This window comes from Falco cherrug, chromosome 6, assembly GCF_023634085.1.
Source record: "Falco cherrug isolate bFalChe1 chromosome 6, bFalChe1.pri, whole genome shotgun sequence".
NCBI classification, from domain to species: Eukaryota; Metazoa; Chordata; class Aves; order Falconiformes; family Falconidae; genus Falco; species Falco cherrug.
In genome coordinates, this window is record NC_073702.1 from 4637378 (window position 1) to 4657363 (window position 19986).

Sequence of the window (19986 nt, forward strand, 5' to 3'; positions counted from 1 at the left end):
CCTACTATACATCACACTTTCTTTGGCAAGAATTTTTTTCTGAGGTGGGGGAGGGGGGAGGCATTGGTTTAAGTCGCTAATGTTTGGTCAGTCCCATTTAGCCATGGAGGTTTCAACCCAGTAGTGAAGCCCCTTTGGATTTCACAATATTTGGCTATGCATCAGTTTTAGAGTAAACACATATTTTAATAGAAGAAGATGCCTATACAATCATTTGCTCACTTATTGAAGGGTTTTGCATTTTAAGACTGCCAGGTCATCATAGCTGATCAGCTTTAAAGATCATCTTTTATATGGAAATACTTCATTGCCTTTATATAAGTAATCCCATTGATTATTTATTTTCCTAACAGGAATTTGTGAAAATTTCGAAGTGGAATGATGTCAGCTTCTGGGCTATAAAACAGTCCGTTGAAAAAATACGCAGGTAACTCGGAGCTTGGAATTAAGCTCCATATTTGGAACCTTCCTTCTAGATGATTTCTCTGTGGTGGTAGATTTGAATGCAGCAATGTTTCTTCTGCTCATAAGACAGTGGAAATGCTTGTTTCCAGCAGCTGAAAGATTTCCAGGATTATATCTGCTTTTCTTTGGTAATTAGGACCCTCTTTAAATTCATGAAGAAGTTTGAAGCCGTTCTGAATGAGCCATGTCAGTCTGCCTTGGTGGAGATTGGTAAGGAGGAGCAGCTGGACTGCTTGCAAAAGCAGGAAGAATCTGAGAACAAAGAAACCAAAGTTCAGAGGCTAAACGACATATTAAGAAAAATTCTGTCTGCTAGAACAGATGTTGCCAAGGTGACTGTTTTCTTTGTTGTAAGTGTGGGAAGGATATTTTCTCTGTGTTCATCTATATGTTGTTTTTCAGTGATTTATGCAGGAAAATCTTACGTAAGTGTCAAATCTGTTGAATATATCATCAACTTTTTGGTCTTACTTGTTCAGTGTTATGAAACACTGCACATGGGTGGGAATGCAGCACAGAAAGACAAGCATGTTCTGTATTGATTTGGCACAAGATCTGTGCTCTAATGTAGAGATGATAGCGTTACTTGCTTGTGTATTGTCTGCACCAATTTGTTACTTCCCTACTAATATGGACCAGGAGTTGAAATTATTATTACCCCCATTGTTATTTTTTTTCTAAACAAGGACCCTGACAGATGATTATATAGCTGTAGAATTTGTGTGTATATAAACTCTAATTAAATATAAAATTACCTTGATCTTGAATCCTGACAGGGGAATGCACTACTTTGTCATACGTTTGCTGCTGGCTGACTACTTGTATACTGTGAACATTTGCCTTGGACTAGCTGATAAGTGGTTAATCCTGCTCCACAGTGCCACAGTTTAGTGGGTGTCTAATAAAGCTGTCCAGCTCAGAGAGGAAGTCAACCAGTTTTCTTCCTGAAATAGAGTCCAGTTCACGTCTGTTGCTTTTATTAATAAGATGAAAAGAGACAATTGTAACTCAGCAGAATTTGGGGGCGAGTGGGAAATGCTTAGTTACTCTCAGGTTCCAAGGTTTTGTTCACTTTGTTCAGACCAGCAGGGTGGCTGATCTTGCTCTTGTCCTGTGACAGTCGGGAGGGTAGAGCGAGGAGGGAGAAATCTGATGCAAATCTAATGTGCTTGGTTATTGTTTTCATGCGTTGGTTGGTGGTTGGTTTGTTTGCAGCCTTGTTACTGATAGCTAACAGGGTTGGTTGTTTCACTTGTTGCAGTTTCACATTATCTTCATTTCTTAGACAAGATGCATGCAAACTCCAACTGAAGAAACCCTAGGGATTAACTTTGGACATGCTGGGAGATTACTTGTTATTTAATAATTGTGCACTGTTTTTTTGTTGTTCAGCAGTGCAATTAAATTTGGGTCTAGTGGAAAGTAAGTGCTGGTGCTCTTACTATCACTAATGCCCTAACACTGCGAGGGCGTTATGGTTTAGGGTAATGTGTCTTTGAGCTTGGAAGGCTGGGGAAAATGACCTGAAGCTATGAAAGAAGTAACGGCAAACACCTAAGAGGTGTAGGATTGTAGCGTCTTCCATTTGTTTGGCTGTTTGCAAAACTAATGTATGCCTGACATGCATATATTGTGATTTCCCTGAAGTTTTGGTGCTGAACTGTTCAAAGGATCACTTGAACATGTTTTGGGGTTTCAGATAAATTTTAGCTGCTGTTTTTGCAGCAATTTACTCATAATGGTCAAACAAGACAGCTTTGAGTATGTGTATATAATTTTTTTTGTTTGTTTGTTTTCTCAGAGGGCCCTCCCAGAAGAATGTCAGGGTGGCATTATGTTTCATACCAAATCTCTTCAGTATCGTCTGTCTAAGCTTACTAAAAAAATGAAGAAAATATGTACAACAGTTACAGAAAACAATTCATTCTTGAGTCTGGTAGAAAATCTTGACCAATTTACAGGTTAAGTAGTCTTGTGATTTCCGTACCATAATTGACCTCTGTAACATACGTAGAACAAATCAGGGAACAGTGTAGATACATAGTTCCCTTCCCAGACTATCTTCCCATGGCTGCTTTGCGTACATGAAATTTTTACATCTTACCTTTCCTGGCTGTCTTCTATACAGGTGGTATCATTGTTTCTGTAGCTGAACTGCAAGATTTAACGATTGATCAGACAGCAGATAAGGAGAAGCAGAAATCAGAGGCAAAGCATATTCAGATGCAAAAGCAGCGGGCTTTGTCAGATCTCTTTAAAAGCCTTGGTAAAACAGGTAAGCTTTGGCTAAAAATGTGCTTAGTTTAAAAGTACAGAGTTCTTAAGCATTTTACTGTTTTTGCCAATACATCTAAACCCACCGTAAAATATTACGTACGTGAAGTCATTGAGCCACTAATATGTAGGAACATCTTTAAGTGTCTCTCTTCCTCTATTGACTATGAGGCGTGGTGTGTTAGCCCGTTCAGATGCCTTCTGTTCTTCTTACATTCCGTTAGATGTACAACAGTAGCTTTTCTGAAATCTGCTTTATCTCCAGTCAGAAGTTATTGCCCAGCTTTTAGAAACGAGAAGGAAGCTCATTATCTTGTATCCATTCTCTGATCCAGAACTGAAATTAAGTTAACTCATTAGAAGGAGAGCCCATCTCTCAATTGATAGACTGGCAGAGATCAGAGTGGCAGCATTGTGGTTGAGCGTAGCTATGATGTGTTCTTACATTACAAAACTTGCAACATGTTCAAAGACTGTCAACATCAGACAGCATCAGGAAAAAAACGTTGAAGTATTTTTTTATATCTTAATACCAACTGTATAAGTGACCTTTTTTTTATATAAAAGAATGAGGGCATAAAAGAAAGCATGTTCAAATGTCATTCCAGGTTTGTCATATCGGAAAGGTCTTTCTTGGTCCCGTTCAAAAGACTGTCATGAAATACTCTACCTACATCCACTGGACTTGCATAGTGCATTAGGTGGAGTAAATTGTACACATGAGCTGGATGCCACGTATGTACACAGTATTTCTAACCCTCAGATTCTATGAATTGCAGCTATAACTTAAAGAATTTATTGCATGTGGATTTAGACTGGGATTTCTGGACTGTAATTCCTTTAGGATTTTACATATTTCCTTCCCTTCTTCCCATTACTTCTCAGTTTGAAAATCTTGTACATACTGTATTGGCATGTACAACTGAGCAAGGGTTTTGGGGAGGGGGCGGGGGGGTTGCTTGTTTTGTTGTGGGTTTTTTTTTTTTTTTTTTAATTTGTGCATTTGATAACTCTGCCCTCAGTTTCATTGTTTCCGTGAATTAGATTTCAGTTAGCCCTCCACTGTCCAGCTTTGCCTGGGATGCTTTGCTAGCATCATACTAGAATGTAGACTGCTAGTGATTTTATTGAAGATGAGTTGTAATTTACGAGGATTACTTCATTGTTTTGTCTTCATTGACTAATGGGATATTACAGGAGACTTCAAAGTGGTCATTTCTGGAAAAACTTAGAGGAAGGATGTTCTTTCAGGTGTTTCTGTGCTGTTTTTCTGGCAGCGAGTGATTTTTGTCACTAACACATGCTGGTGGTTGTTTTCCTGAGATGTAAGGGTTTAGTTTATAGGATCTTTCAACAAGGCCAGAATAAAGGCTTCCCTGTCAATCTGGATTTTAGTGGCATGGGGGGAAGAAAAAGATAATCTCTTAAGAGTTAAATGATATTCAAAGATGGAAACTTTGCTCCTGTTGCTTAGGGTTTCCTTAGAGTTTATTTTAGAATTTAAATGCTTTCTTAAGACTATAATACTTGTGGAGAAAATGAAGAATTAAAAGATCAATGTATTTGCAAAATAACAAATGGTAAGCAAACTTGTTATGTTGAAGAGCTGACTTAGTGTCAGTGTGCTGAGGTACTGAAATTACATTACCTTTCTAATATCGACCTGTTTTTTTGTGCTCTGTCAGGTTGCTGACAGAGCTTTCTTCTGCCTGGGACGGATGCCAAAAGTACTTCTATCGGTCACTTGCACGCCACTCTAGACTTCAGACAGCATTGTTAGCACCTGCCAAGGTAAAAACACTGAAGTAAAAACAGAAATCACATTTCTGTTAACTCTATTTTACCAGCTTGGACTCAAATTTTCTAGTAGTAAAAGGATGATGTGAGATAATACTATGTTCTGTAATATGATACAAAATACAGTATTTTGGACCAATTATTAAGCGCAGCATTTTAAAACCTGTTGTTTTATAAATGAACAATATCAATTCAGTGAACTAAGTTAGTAATCTGTTCAACGTACAGTATCTTTCATCCCAACAGATCCTAAATTGCTACTTCTTGTGCATTAAGGAAAGTCCCAAAATGCTGAATCAAAAAATGTTGGGAATACAAAGCCATGATTAGTTGATGCTCATGAAAAAAGTCAGTTGAGATCCATAGTTGGGCATAACTGGAGTCTAACACAAAAAGTGCAGATATATTTCCTTGCTTAAAAATTGGTCTAAAATCAGTAGAAGGAACAAATGAGTTCTGCCAAATCAGTACCACTTTTCCAGTATTCCAGGAAAAAGGGATCTCTCCCAGATGCTCTTCACTCACTGTGCTTCACCTCTTGTTTTACAACATGATGTTGTCAGACATCACAGCTGATAATGGCCATAAATAATAGAACGTAGCTCTGATCAGTTTTGGTCTGCCTTGTGAACATTTGTTTTAAGCTTTAAAATGGGATCCCTTCTAATGAAAAGAGTGAAGTAGTAAATCTGGAAAAACAAATTGTGGGAGAAGGAAGAATTAGAGTTCTGCAGAAAGAATTGCAGATCTGGGTGCAAGCGCAGGGCCTTGATCTCACTGCAGTTACAGAGACATGGTGGGATAACGTGCATGGCTGGCTGCGAACTTTCTAGGAAGGACAGAGCAGCAAGGACAGGTGGTAGAGTTGCTGTTTATGTAAGGGAGCAACTGGAATGTATTGAGCTCTCGCCAGGGGTGGATGAAGAACGAGTCAAGAGCTTATGGGTAAAGATTAAGGAGCAGGCCAACATGGGGGATGCTTGTGGTTGTTTACTACAGGCCACCTGATCAGGAAGAGGAAGTCGATGAGGCCTTCTTCAGGCAATTGGAGATGGCCTGTATAATCACAGGCCCTGATTCTCGTGGGGGACTTCAACCACCCTGATAATCTGCTGGAAACACAACTAGGTGCATGCACAAGTCCAACAGGTTCCTGCAGAAAATTGATGATAACTTTTTGATGCAGGCAGTAAAAGAGCCAACGAGGCAAGGTGTGCTGCCAAATCTTGCACTGACAAAAAAGGACTGGTTGGATGTGAAGGCTGTGCGCAGCCTTGGCTGCAGGGACCACGAGATAGTAGAGTTTAGGATTCTGCATGGAGGAAGAAGGGCAATAAGTAGGATTGTAGCCCTGGCCGAACTTTGGCCTCTTCAAGGACCTACTTGGAGGAATCCCATGGATTAGGGCTGTAGGAGGTAGCGAGTTCCAAGAGAGCTGGCTAATAGTCAAGTGTCACTTCTTCCAAGCTCAAGAGAGGTGCATCCCTATAAGTAAGAAAGGAAGCAAAGGGGGCAGGAGGTCTGCATGGATGAGGAAGGAGCTTCTGGCAAACCTCAGACAGAAGAAGGAAGTTTATGGGATGTGGAAAAAGGGACAGGCCACATGGCAGGAATATAGGAATGTTGTCAGAACATGCAGGGATGCAGTAAGGAAGACTAAAGTCCGGTTGGAATTAAATCTGGTGAAGGAGGTCAAGGACAACAAGAAGGACTTCTTCAGGTATATCAGTAGGAAAAGGCTGACTAGGGAAAATGTGGGCCTGCTGCTGCATGAGGTGGATACCCTGCTGATAAAGGACACCTAGAAGGTGGAGTTACTGAATGCTGCCTTTGCTTCAGTCTTCCCTGCCAAGGCCAGCCTTGAAGTTTCCCAGACCCTGGAGGCAAGAGAGGAAGTCTGGAGAAAGGAAGATTTTTTTTTCCCTTGGTCAAGAAGGATCAGGTTAGAGATCACTTAAGTAAGCTTGACACCCACAAATCTGTGGACCCTGATGAGATGCACCCTCAAGTTTATGGAGGGCGTAACCTTGAGGTTGTGGAGGACAGGAGAGGTACTTGAGGACTGGAGTAAAGCCAGCATCACTTTCAGTCTTCCAAAAGGGTGAGGAGGACAACCCAGGAAACTACAGGCCAGTCACCCTCACCTCCATCCCTGGAAGGGTGATGGAAGAGCTCATCCTGGAGGTCATCTCAAAGCATGTGGAGGAAAAGCAGGTTATCGGTAGTAGTCAGCATGGATTCACCAAGGGGACCAACCTGACAGCCTTCTGTGATGGAAACACTGGCTGGGTAGACAAGGGAGAGCAGCTGATGTTGTCTACCTCGGCAAGGCTTTCAGTATTGTCTCTCATAACATCCCCTTATGTAAGCTCAGGAAGCGTGGACTGGATGAGGGGACAGTGAAGTGGATTGAGAACTGGCTGAAGGGCAGAGCTCAGAGGGTTGTGATCAGCAGCACAAGGTCTAGCTGGGAGCCTGTAGCTAGCAACATTCCCCAGGGGTCAGTACTGACTCCAGTCTTGTTCAGCTTGGTCATCGGTGACCTGGATGGAGGGACAGAGTGTGCCCTCAGCATGTCTGCTGGTGATACAGAGCTGGGAGGAGTGGCTGACACACCAGCAGGCTGCTCTGCCGTTCAGTGACACCTGGCCAGGCTGGAGAGCTGTGCAGGGAGGAACCTGATGAAGTTCAACCAAGGCAAGTGCAAGGTCCTGCACCTGGGGAGGAATAACCCCATGCACCAGCACAGGCTGGGGGTTGAGCTGCTGGAAGGCAGCTCTGCAGAGCAGGACGTGGGAGTTCTGGGGGACAGCAAGCTGCCCACGAGCCAGCTGTGTGTCCTGGTGGCCAAGAAGGCCCATGGGACCCTGGGGGGCGTTGGGAGCAGCGTGGCCAGCAGGTCAGGGGAGCTGATCCTCCCCCCTCTGCTCTGCCCTGGTGAGGCCACACCTGGAGTGCTGTGTCCAGTCCTGGGCTCCCCAGTTCAAGAAAGACAGGGAACTGCTGGAGAGGGCCCAGCAGAGGGATATGAAGGTGATGAGGGGACTGGAGCATCTCCTGTACGAGGGAAGGCTGAGAGAGCTGGGGCTGTGTATCCTGGAGAAGACTGGGAGGGGATCTGGTCAATGTCTACAGATACCTTAAGGGCGAGTGTCCAGAGGACGGGGCCAGGGTCTTTTCAGTAGCGCCCAGTGACAGGACAAGGGGCAACGGGCACAAACGGCAACACAGGAATTTCCACCTGAATATGAGGAAGAACTTTACCTTGATGGTGGCAGAGCCCTGGAACAGGCTGCCCAGAGAGGCTGTGGAGTCTCCTTTGGAGACATTCAAAACCTGCCTGGATGTGACTGTGCAACCTGCTCTGTGTGAAGCTGCTTTAGCAGGGGGCTGAAGTAGATGACCTCCAGAGGTGCCTTCCAACCCCGACGATGCTGTGATGATTCTCTGAGTAGTTTTAGCAATGGTCATGAATGTAAAAATGTAGGCTGGTACCTCACCATTTATGTAAGGTAGCTTTACTATTGGAACTAAATTCCTGATAAGAATTATTGCAGTAGAGTGCAATTTTATATGTCTTGTTGCAGAAGCTACTTGTAAATGAAATTTGTGTGCAGGTTATATACAAGATGCAGAAAAATTAAGATGGGGAAACTAATAACTATGATTTTGGTCTGCATTTTTAGAGTTGTTCAATTAAACCGTAACCTTTTAGCCTCCTCAGTGAAATGAAATGGAGGCACAGAGGATGATGTCTGCTTATTCATCTAACTGTCCCCTCCCGCTTTTTCTGTATCTGTTTTCTTTAGGATATTGGACTGGGTAGCATTGAACGATGCAAAGGGTTCACTGCACATCTCATGCAGATTCTGGTCAGACAGAGACGATCTCTTACCACATTGACAGAACAGTGGATCTTACTGAGGTATTTTGCATTTTCCAGCGCTGAAATGTTGGCAAGGAGTTTGACAGTAAGCAATTCAGTTCAAGAAATACGGAAAATAAGCTGGAAGAAAATAGAATTCTTCCCTACTTTCCCATTTCTCTCCTCCATTCAATTAAGTCTAGATAGAAAAGATTTTAAAAAATGGGGGGTGGGGGTGGCAAAAAGAGATAGTGTTAGATATTGGTTATCCTGTCATGGCTGCCAATATTTTGGAATCCAAATAATTTGGGAAAAGAAGTTAGGCATAAATGAAGACTATGAAATAATTACTGTAGTTAATTAGACAGTTGAAGTTGAACTTCAACTGAACTTTAACAAGTTAAACCATTAAACCTACAGATTGTGAAATCTCTCTCATTTGGTATTGGCCTATGTTAATTTTGCCTCTGTTCAAGTTGTTAATTTGATCTGGAGCAAAGAAATTATCTGGATGGCACTTTAAGCCAAAATGAAAAAAACCTCAACAGCTTAAAAAGAAAAATTCTAGAAAGGTGGAAGACACTTGATCTTGTGTCAAAACTGCAAAGGAAAAGCGTATAGGAAATTCTTACTTGATGTGATTTTTCACTCCATTGCGTGACTCATCGGTTTCATTGCAAACTCCACTGTTGTTCTGCATATTTATGCTCATCACTAATGTAATCCATAAAACTTCTTGACGTTACGTCAGGAGCTATTTCCTTTGTATGGGGAAGGGAATCTAGGCTGGAGATTACTGGTGCAAAGTTTCTGTTCACCCTAGGAAACTTGGAAAAACAAACAAAAAAACAACAGAACAAACAAAAGCCCAATCCTCAACTTAGCAGTTGCAGGAGGAGTAAAACTTCTGAGACACTTATCTGCATTGCTGACTCGCATTGCAAATCAGATTAATCATTTGTTGTGAGCTGACTGGTCCACAGCACTTTAGAGAATGAAGGTGTGTTAGAAGCTAATTTGCTTTTATAATGGAGGAATATTAACAATATTTGAGTATCAGACTCGGAGTTTAAGGATTGTTTGAAAAGATGGTGTAGGTCTGAGAAATCTCACAAAATCCTATTTTCATAAAGACAACTCAATCATACGCAATGGAGAGAAAAATCTACTAATTAACAAAACCTCTTTAAAAAAAATACTATTGTTTTAGTTTTTCCAGAAAAAGCTTGACTTACACTGAGTCCGTATGTTCTAGATCTTATGAATTTAGTCTGAAGGTTGAGCTTTTAAAAGGAAAGTATAACATAAAATTCAGCGATTGTAACTTTTCCTTTTTTCTTAAACAGGAACCTCCTGAGTTGTATAGAAGAGATAGAGTCTAGGTTGACTGCTGACAGAAAATATACCATAGCATTTCCTCCTCAAGACAGTATTCAACACTGGACTGACAAACTGCAGCAACTTTCCATGCAGTGCGTGATGGTTCTTGAGGAGCTGTCTTGGTTTATGCAATGCTGCCCAAAAGAAGAGTCAACAAAGTGCGGTGACAATGAAAGGACAGATGCCAAAGCAAACATTTTTCAGAGTTCAGGACCTGAAGTAGGAAATGTTTTTACAGGAATACCTGACCTAATTCCCTTAGAGCTAAAACACTTGTCTCCAGTAACAGCTGAGCAATTGCCTCCTGGATGCAGGATGCGAAATAAGGATCAGTTATGGCTGCAGGTAGCTACACAGTTGAGTGCAATGCTGGCAAACGTGAAAGCGATGAAAGTGGAAGTGGACAAAATAAGACAAGTTTCACATGAGACCTCGTTTTATTCCTGGTGAGTTCTACATGTGCATGAAACGGAATCTCTGTATCTGCCTATGCCTGTCTTTAAAAGTGCATTCAGATGCTCTTGAAGCTTGTTTCCATTCTTTTTTCTCATGAAATGCAGTGCCTAGCTTTTTAAACAAATGTATGTGTCTTCTCCCACTCCCCTGACAAGTCAGAAAAACATTGGTCCATCAGCTTCTCAGTTTGTCTTCGATTCCCTGGGTTTTCATCCCCATAGTTCCTTAGTTAATGAGGTGAATTTCAAATGACAACTTAATGCAGAAAATTTTATATTAAAATAAATCTGTAGCCTATTTAATAATAATAATCCTCTGATTTTCTCTCCACTTCAGCGTATGTGGCACATCTGCTTGTTTTTAAACTTCAGCTGCTTCCCCCTTACCTGTGCCCCGAGAAAAGGTTTAATCTTAAATTGAACTGTTTGTTCTTCTTTGAGAATTATGGTATTTCTTTTTGTAGGAGAGATTTTGAAGTTTGCACATCGGCTATGAGTTGTTTGCTGGAAGTGTCGGCTCAGTTACAAGGCATAGAGTCCCTGTTTCTTCCAAATGGGGAAGACAGGCAAGCTGCAAATCAGATGGCCCTAATCAAGAGCCTAAAATATATACAAGAAGTAGTTAATAAAACATCTGCAGACTTCACAGCCTGGAGAACACAGCTTCTTGCTTCTATGTCAGACTGCAATGGTAAGGACAATTCCTTTCTGCCTGTTTTGTAATTTAGATGAAGATACAGGAATTCATTAGTTTGGTGACTGCAGAAGATGGCTCCATGTTCATTCGGATATCCAGAAACACTTGATGAAATTCAAACTTGCAAACTTCCGTGCAGACTTAATTTGTGTAGTAATATTTTTTCCCACTTAGCCAATGTTGAGGACAGATCTTATGCCATAGTTGTAGGTCAGGATTAGGAAGATTTTAGAACTATGTAGTAAAAATTGCATAGTGTTTATCATTAGGCAACATAGTAACCTGTAATTTCATGTGTTTCTGTGTAAAACTGCCTGTGCTGTGGCTCAAAAGGAAATCAACGGTCAGATGCAGAGTTCGTGGAGCACTTCTCAGCAAAAGTGGAAACTGTTATCCATGTTGTTCTGTATGCCATCCAGTGTTTGGTAGAGAGAAAACAGGAAGATGGAAAAGAGGAAGAAAAACCTGCAGAGGAGAATGGTAAGTTTATTAATTTACTTCAGAGGGAGGAGGAGAGTTTAAACTATGCAAACGTAAAAGTTCTTTAAACAGTGTGTCCAGCAGAGGTACCAATACGCAAGGAAATTGCCGTTTTAATAGAAGTCTCCTTAAGCAGATAGGATGGAAATTTCTAGATTGTTTGCTATAGGATTTTTAGAATATCTGACTTGATTTCTCTGGTTTTTTATGTATTTCAAACAAAGAGGATGCAGCCTCATTTGACTTGATTGAAGTGGGACATATAACTAAGTTTTTGGATGAAGATCTCTCTGCTGATTTGGATTCTTTGCATGTGCAAAAAGCAATTTTAGCAGTTTCAGAACTTGTGGAGAATCTGAAATCTTACGGGGAAGATTGCACTTCCGATAAACATCAGGTAAAATGTTTCTCTCGAGTTTTTGGCTTGGGGGTCTCAAAAGATTTGGAATTATGACCTTTGGTGGCTAAACATGCGTTGCTTCTTATTGTCCAGTGCCTTAGAACTAGAAGCATATGAGAAATTAAGGCCAGATATAGATACTCTTCTGTAATGCAAAAAAGCCAGGTGTTACTTTAGTAAGATGGAAAAGTTTTAGGTTTTGTGAAAATGTAGAAAAAGTTCTGGAACCTTTAGAAATTGTATTTAAACCCACCTACTGATATTTCTGGTTTGAGCATCCATTGTCAGTCTTCGTGAGGTGCATCTCAGGATGTACGTAATCATGTTTGACAGCAGTTCTTTGGCTTTAACTGCAGTTCTTCAACCAGTCCTGCTATTTGCTGGCGCGTCTAAATCCCATGCTCTGCAAGTATTCAGACCTCATCCTGTTCTACCTCACTGTTTCACTGGCTTCTCACAGGACTACTGGAAAATTGCTTTCTGTTCTAACTGGCATTTTTACAGAGCTTGCCCAAAAGGTAAGTTGTTAGAGATAACAGTGGATATATGGTAAGCATATATTTAATGTATACAAAAGTCTTAAGTAGAAACTAAGCTGAAAGGTGTACTTACTACTACAGAAAGTTTTCTGTTTGCCTTGATAGGGGTTTTGTCTGCCAAAAGAATTACTTGAAGATGAAGCTGGGGAGGGAGCAACCCAGTTTCATGATTATGAGGATGGCGGTATTGGAGATGGGGAAGGCAAGAAGGATGTGAGCGACAAAATAGAAAGTGAAGATCAGGCAAGTGTTTGGGGTTGTTCTTGTTTAATTCAAGCAAAACTAGAAAAGTCCTTGAAATCCATGTTGTGGGTGTTTCAGGTAGAAGAAACATGAGGTTACCTTCAGTCCCATATTTAGGTTGGCTTATATCTTTGCATGTAAGCTTATAAATATTGTTGTAGTACTTTAAGTAAGCTTTAACATATGTAGTAATTTTTGGCTTTGCTAATAATTCAGATAGAAGACAGTTTTCAAAAGGGTGAAGAGAAGAAGAAAGAGGATCAAGATTCTAAACCAGACATTGAAGGAGAAGACAATGCAATTGAAATGTCAGAAGACTTTGAAGGAAAAATGCATGATGGGGAACAGGAGAAAAAAGGTTTCATTCTTCTATGGCAAAATAAGAAATATTATAGATCAATGCAGTAATGGTTCATACTTATATAATGAAGCCTAAACTGAAAATTCAGCATTCAACAACAGAGTAGTGCCATTTGTATACAAATACTAAGTAGTATTAATATGAATGCTAAGAAGTGTACAAAGAAAAAGACTATCTTCTTTCACTGTAATGGTTTTGGAATGAAGGGAGCCAGTAGTTTCTTCCTGTTGTGAGTTGACCTATAGGTGCATTTTAAAATTAGTCACTTTGTGGAGCTGTTGACAATCAACAGAATACTTGAGAATATGGCTATAATGTGACTAATGGAATTATTGCTAACTTATAAGCAATGAAAATAATTTAACTTTACTTTTTTAAAGTGGAAAAAGTAGTAACATTTGGTAGACTTATTCAAGTTGCTACTCACTTAGAGGGTAGCAGTTCTTCACTTGAAAGGGTTAACGGCTCAAACATGTGAAGCTAATGTGGCTTATAAATTATGGTAGTGTTAATCTACTTTCAAATCTCTGACAAAATGCCAGGAATAATTTCATTGCACAAGAACGGAAATTCTGAAACTAATAGATAAAGCAGAATGGACCTTCCCACTCCCAGTAATACCAAAATGTTTTGGAAGTGGGAGATGGAGAGGGTAACAAACAGAGAGTTTAACTTATCCAAGTTTTGCACCTGGGACACGTTAGCCTGAGGGAGAGAATTCTCTGTGTGTCAGTATGTCCAAGAGAATACTCTGAACCACGTAATTGGGTTCAGAGCAGGTAACACACTGCTTTTCTGGGTTTTAGTGTTTGTCTTTTTTCCATATCTTTTAATTAACTGTATAAAGCGATGAAGTTAAGGTGCTGAATACGACTGCTTGTATGTTTCTGAAGTTAACAAAGAAGTCATCTTTCTCTCTTCTGTACTGAAACACATTCTGAACCGTACACAGAAAATGATGAAAATTCAGAGGAAGAGGAAGAGCTGGATAAGCAGATGGGAAATCTTGGTAATGCTGAAGCTGATGATAAACTGGATGAGAGGCTCTGGGGGGATGAAGATGAAGATGATGATGATGCCAGTAGTAAAACAGAAGAAACTGGACCAGGAATGGACGAGGTAAAGAGAAAAGGCGTAGGAAGAAAAAATCAAAGAAATTAAGCTCTGCTAACCTGATGTGCCCTAGACTGTGCATTTCCTTGCGTATCTCTTGGTCTTGGAAAGGGGTAATTTGAGTATATCAGAAGTTTTATTTAGTGTTGCCTTTTTTCTTTAGGAGATGATGTCTTGTCATTGACACTTTGAGACAGGTAGCTTAATTGAGTTTCTTTTGGATTTGTTGTTTAATAGGAGGATTCAGAGCTTGTTGCAAAAGATGACAATTTTGACACAGAAAACAAGGATAATAAAAAACAGCCTCCCAAGGATGAGGAAAAAGAGTATCAAGATGATGAAAGTGGAAACAAAGAGAAAATCCATGAACAAATTGATGAGGTAAGACTACACGTTAACTTGCTGTTAAACCATACTCTGTCGCTAATACAGTGTTTCTGAGACTGTGAAGTGCGTTGAAAAAAGTTAGTTCATTTCATAGCTAAAAGTAAACCATATTGTATCCATTATATTATATGTATATTTTCTGATCCATAATTCAGAAAGAATTTTTGTTTGCACTAACCTGAACTTGTAGTGGCTGCCAAAACAGGCTTTACGCTGAACTGATGTTTTGATGGACAAAGCTTAAAAATTCTTACTCTGTAGTTTTTAGCAACAGGAACACCTTAAGTCATTGTGACTCATCTCAAAAATCTGTGTACAGTATGCTTGAAGATTCTGCATAGTATGCAGGAGTGCAGATTCTGTTCAGAGATCTTTCAGGTAGGAAAATTAGATTCTGAACACAACCTGCTGGTTTTAACTATCACCGATTTATGTAATTGCATTTGCCAAAATTAATCTTCTGCTCTTCATAGGTGAGGATGTGTACCATTGGAAATTTGTTTTTAACTGATCAGAATGTAATACTGTATCAATACTGTATACAGTATTTCTGCATCCAGGGAATTCAGTAGTGTTTTTTTAATCTTTGCATTCCCTCCTACTTACTGCGTACCTATTATTTCCCACCCCCCCCACCCCCTCGTCATTCTTTTGCTGACAGCGTGAGTATGATGAGAATGAAGTAGATCCTTATCATGGCCGGCAAGAGAAAGAGCCTGAAGTTGAACCTTTGGACCTTCCTGATAATTTGAACCTGGAGAATGATGCAAAGAGTGATGAGGAGGAAGAGGATGAAGGTACAACTGAAAATCTCTTACAGATTCCTAGATGAAAGCCAAATGGAAATGCAGGGGGGTGAATGGTCAGATAACGAGCTCTTTTCCTCTGTAGAAAAAGCAGAGGTGGTAGTAGGATTCTGTATTAGAAGCAGCTGCATATTCACTTCTGTGTACTAAAATATCAACACACCAAATGCGGGTCAGATAAGAACTCAACATTACAACATTTTCCTTTACCTCCCTTTTATACACACTGCAGAACAGGCTTTCTCATGTTATTCCAGTAATACACCCTAAATTATGCTAGAAACTCCTTATTTAATTGTCTGGTTGCTTGTGTGGGTTGGTTTTGTTTTTCTATGATTCTCGGAAGCATACATACTCAAAGTCAGCTGACCCTCAAGAATATTCGGTTAAAGGAAGTTAACAGGAATTCATCCTTCTGTATTGTTAGTTACAAACCAATTATGATATAAAGGAATTATCTGCTATAGAAAATCATAGGTTCTGTGTACAGAAATCTCAGGTTTTGGTTTTTGTGGGGTTTTTTTGATTGGCTGGGCAGTTTTATGCAGATGTACTTCACTGAAAATTTAGTATACCTTTCTGATTTTTTTTAATCCAGATGAAGAGAATGCTTTTGAAATAGATGAGAAACCTGTTGATTTAAATGAGGCAGAGAAGACAGAAGAACAGAATGAAGAGGATGCTGGTGAATCAGAAAGAGATGATCAAGATGCAGAGCCAGCTGAAGAAAGCATTTCTGAAGATAAAGCAGAGAAGGAAGATGAAGGGAACAAAGATGTTAACGATCAAGAAGATGCAGGGAACACTGAGGATGCAGCGGAAGCAGAAGAGGAAGAGTCACAACCACCTGATGAGGAAAAAAATGAATCATCTGAAGATAAAGGAATCCCTGCTGCTGACCAAGGCCTTCAACCTCAGGTAGAGAGTTAATAAATAGAAGCCTGACTACATTTGCGGGAAGGCATGTGTGTGTTTTATTTTTTGTACCTTATACATGACTTAAGAAGTGGATGTGTTCTGATACTCTGAAACAGATTTGACATTGGTAAGTGTAATGTTAGTGAGAACCTTTGTCAAGATAACAGAGATGTGCTTACTACTAAACTGGTGTATTTCTGTCATCTTTATTCCTGTTACCTCCTTGGCCTTCTGTTAGAATGGACTGTTTCAACTGGAAGGGACCTACAGCAATCATCTGGCCCGAGTGCCCGACCAGTTCAGGGCTGACCAAAAGTTAAAGCTTGTTGTTAAGGGCATTATCCAAATGCCTTTTAAACACTGACAGGATTGGGGCATCAACCACCTCTATAGGAAGCCTTTTCTTGACCTCTTGATCACCGTCACAGTAAAGAAATGCTTCCTAATGTCAGTCTAAATCTCCCCTGGTGCAGCTTTGAACCATTCCCACACGTCTTATCGCTGGACACCAGCGAGAAGAGCTCAGCACCTCCCTCTCCGCTTCCCCTCCTCAGGCAGCTGTAGAGAGCAATGGGGTCGCCCCTCAGCCTCCCTTTCCCCAAGCTAGACAAGCCCACAGTCCTTAGCCGCTCCCTGTAGGACGTTCCTTCCAGCCCTTGCGCCAGCTGTGTTGCCCTCCTCTGGATGCATTCAAGGACCTTCACAGCTTCGCAAATTGTGGGGCCCAGGACGGCACGCAGTGTTCAGGGTGAGGCTGCACCAAGGCTGGATACAGCAGGATAATCACCTCTCCTGACCGGCTGGTTACAGCGTGTCTGACGCACCCCAGGGTGCCGTTTGCCCTCTTGGCTGCCAGGGCACCCTGCTGGCTCACATGGAGCCCGCTGTCAGCCCGCACCCCCACCCCTTCCCTCGGGGCTTGTGTCCAGCCACTTCTCTCACAATGTGTACTTGTGTCCAGCATTCCTCCGTCCTAGGTGCAGCACCTGGCACGTTTACTGGTTAAATTTCATCCCATTAATCATAGCCCAGCGCTCCAATCTATCTAGACCCTTCTGCAAGGCCTCTTGCTCCTCAAGAGAGTCACCGGCACCTCCCAGTTTGGTATCATCAGCAAACTTGCTAACGGTGCATTCAGCTCCTGCATGCAGATCACTGATAAATATATGGAACGGCACTGGCCCTAGAACTGAACCCTGAGGAACACCGCTGGTGGCCGGTCACCAGCCAGATGTAGCCCCATTCACTACAACCCTCTGAGCCCTGCCCTTCAGCCGGGTCTTCACCCAGCACACCATGAACCCGCTCATCCTGCAGCTGGACAACTTCAGAAGGATGCTGTGAGTGACAGTACCAAAAGCCCTACTTAAAACCCAGAAAAACTACGTCTGCTGCCTTCCCTTCATCCACTGGGCAGGTGACCTTATCACAGAAGGACATCATATTAGTTCAACAGGACTTTCCCTTTGTGAACCCATGTTGACTGTGCCTGTTGATTCCATTATTGTTTAAATGCCTTTCAATAGTACCCACTTTCCAATGTTGTTTAGAATGTTAAAATAAACGGATGTTATTTCAGGAAGAAGAGGGTAAGGATAACTCAGAGATGGATGAACAGATCCCTGAGCCTGAGGAAAGAATGGAGCATGAAACACAAGGGCAGACTGGGCAAGAAAACCTGCAGAGTGACAGTGCTGTTGAGCTGGCTGGAGAGGCTTCAGAGAGAGACCAGTCTAAAGAGGTAAATTACGTAGGAGTATCCGAGTTAAAAATGCTGAATTTTGAATGTTTTCAAGTTACAATCAAGGAACTGCTGCCATACTTTTAAAAACTGTGTACAAGATTCAATTTTTAGAACGCCAATTATAAATTCACTGGAAAAATTGAAGACAGTGTAGATACCTTCATAGCAGTGAAAACAGTGTGTGTGGTAAGTTTAGACTGACAGTTGAGCTGCAGAACTGTCTTGTCTGCTCTCCACAAGAATAGTACTTGCAGTTGTGAGCCATTTGTCATTCGCAGCAGAAAGTAGCACAGCACTGCATGCACTTCAACTTCTGAACTTTGTCTACAACAGCTGCTATTTTCAGTTACAGTTGTGATTCGTGATTTTTGATAATTATTTTTTCCCCCCGCCTCAGGAAAATGGAAGTGGAGCTTCAAGTGCAAATCAGTCAGAAGGACATGAATCCACACGCATGGCCCGGATGGCTTCTCAGAAGCAAAGCAGAAAAAATACCCAGGTTCATCTCTTCTTTTTAATTTTTATTTTTCTTATTTTAATGTCTTAATATTAACCAACAAATAGGCAGGACTCAATTTCTCCTTGTCGGAACTCTTGTTCTAATCAGTGTTTGGTTGCAGCTCACTTGAAGTTCATGGTGTTAATTTGGGGGGTTTTTCCAGAGTTTCAAGAGGAAACCTGGTCAGGCAGACAATGAACGCTCAATGGGAGACCACAATGAACACATCCACAAGCGATTGAGAACCATAGAATCCAGCAGTGAAGCAAAGCAGAATACAACTCAGCCTAAACAAAACATGGAGGAGGCTGATGCATTCGAACATATCAAACAAGGCTCTGAATACTATGATGCACAGACATATGGTACGTTGGTATTTCTGGCTGTAAAGAGTTGTCATTGCAGAATCAAATCCTGAGGTGCTCCTATTTTCTGTAGTTTTTCAGAGTATGTTTTTTAAACGTATGTTTAAAGTCCTTGCTTTGGTTTAAGATATAGCACCATTTCACTACAGTAAGTGCTACTTGTTGGCAATCAGGTTCAAACTAACGATAACATTTTTGAAAATACTGAATTCACTCACAAAAATGGATTTCAGTTTAAGAAACTAAATTTGTCTTCTCCAAGTCTTGTTTAAATTATTTTGAAGCCCAAACTGCTACCACATGTTCCAAATATTTAGGAAAACGCAACAGGTTCTTTATTCTGTATAAACAAATGGATGTTTCTTTAAAAACATTACTTTAAATAATTTGGTTTCTCTTGAAGTAACTATTTTATTCATCAAGTTTTCAGAGCAGTAGCTCATTGACACAACATGGCACAGCTCAGTGAAAGATAAAACTGAGGTTTGAGACAATAGCTCCAATCTCTTCTGAAGTTCACTAAAACTGACAGGCAGTGGCCTCAGAATACAACTTTGCTATTCCTTCCTCGTTCCCCTTAACAAGTATTGTTGCATTTGTACAGATGTAGCTAGCAAGGAGCAAGAGAAACCTATTATGCCTCTTGAAGAAAAGGAAGAGGGAGATTCTGAAGACACAGAAATGGAAACAGAAATGCAGAACAGCGAGGATCTCAAAGCAGTAGACACAGAGGAGCTGAAGCCAGAAAAAAAGTCTACTGCCACTAAAACTGGTATATTAGCTTAAAAAAACATTCTAAACGTATGCTGATATGCATCTTTAAATGTATATGTAGGTATTTCTATTTACATTTAATGGATGAGTATACGTTTTACAGGACTAAAACATCAGTTCTCAATTGAATTTTTTGCAGCAGTATTCTTACTCCTGCCTAGTAACCAGCATTATTAGCCTTTGCTAAGTTGGTTGAGTGACAGAGGGGTTTGCTGCTTTCTTTCCAGTTAATGGTCTCTCGTCTTTATCTGCTTCTTTGAAGTGAAGAAGTAAAAAGCACACATTGTTAGACATATGCCAATTAATTAAGTGAATTGGCATCATAACAATGCATTCCAGTGTCACCAGCATCAGCACCACGTAACTTTTTTTATGCGTAGCTTCTGACAAAACGTCAAGGAGGTTGAGGAGCTGGTCTGAACAA

At 40.8% G+C, this 19986-nt stretch overlaps 1 protein-coding gene across 1 annotated transcript in view; it reads left to right on the forward strand.

Moving 5' to 3' along the window:
• Positions 1-19986, forward strand: part of MDN1 (midasin AAA ATPase 1) — a 103863-nt gene that overhangs the window by 73759 nt on the left and 10118 nt on the right. Inside the window, exons 72-93 of the mRNA XM_055713446.1 lie at positions 354-427; positions 602-797; positions 2267-2426; positions 2594-2740; positions 3348-3474; positions 4425-4530; positions 8346-8461; positions 9748-10227; positions 10701-10927; positions 11267-11413; positions 11638-11810; positions 12170-12331; positions 12458-12599; positions 12816-12953; positions 13909-14075; positions 14307-14450; positions 15118-15253; positions 15861-16180; positions 17760-17921; positions 18322-18423; positions 18587-18788; positions 19393-19560. Coding sequence (XP_055569421.1) covers positions 354-427; positions 602-797; positions 2267-2426; positions 2594-2740; positions 3348-3474; positions 4425-4530; positions 8346-8461; positions 9748-10227; positions 10701-10927; positions 11267-11413; positions 11638-11810; positions 12170-12331; positions 12458-12599; positions 12816-12953; positions 13909-14075; positions 14307-14450; positions 15118-15253; positions 15861-16180; positions 17760-17921; positions 18322-18423; positions 18587-18788; positions 19393-19560 — 3796 coding nt within the window. The remainder of the gene's footprint in view (positions 1-353; positions 428-601; positions 798-2266; positions 2427-2593; positions 2741-3347; positions 3475-4424; positions 4531-8345; positions 8462-9747; positions 10228-10700; positions 10928-11266; positions 11414-11637; positions 11811-12169; positions 12332-12457; positions 12600-12815; positions 12954-13908; positions 14076-14306; positions 14451-15117; positions 15254-15860; positions 16181-17759; positions 17922-18321; positions 18424-18586; positions 18789-19392; positions 19561-19986) is intronic.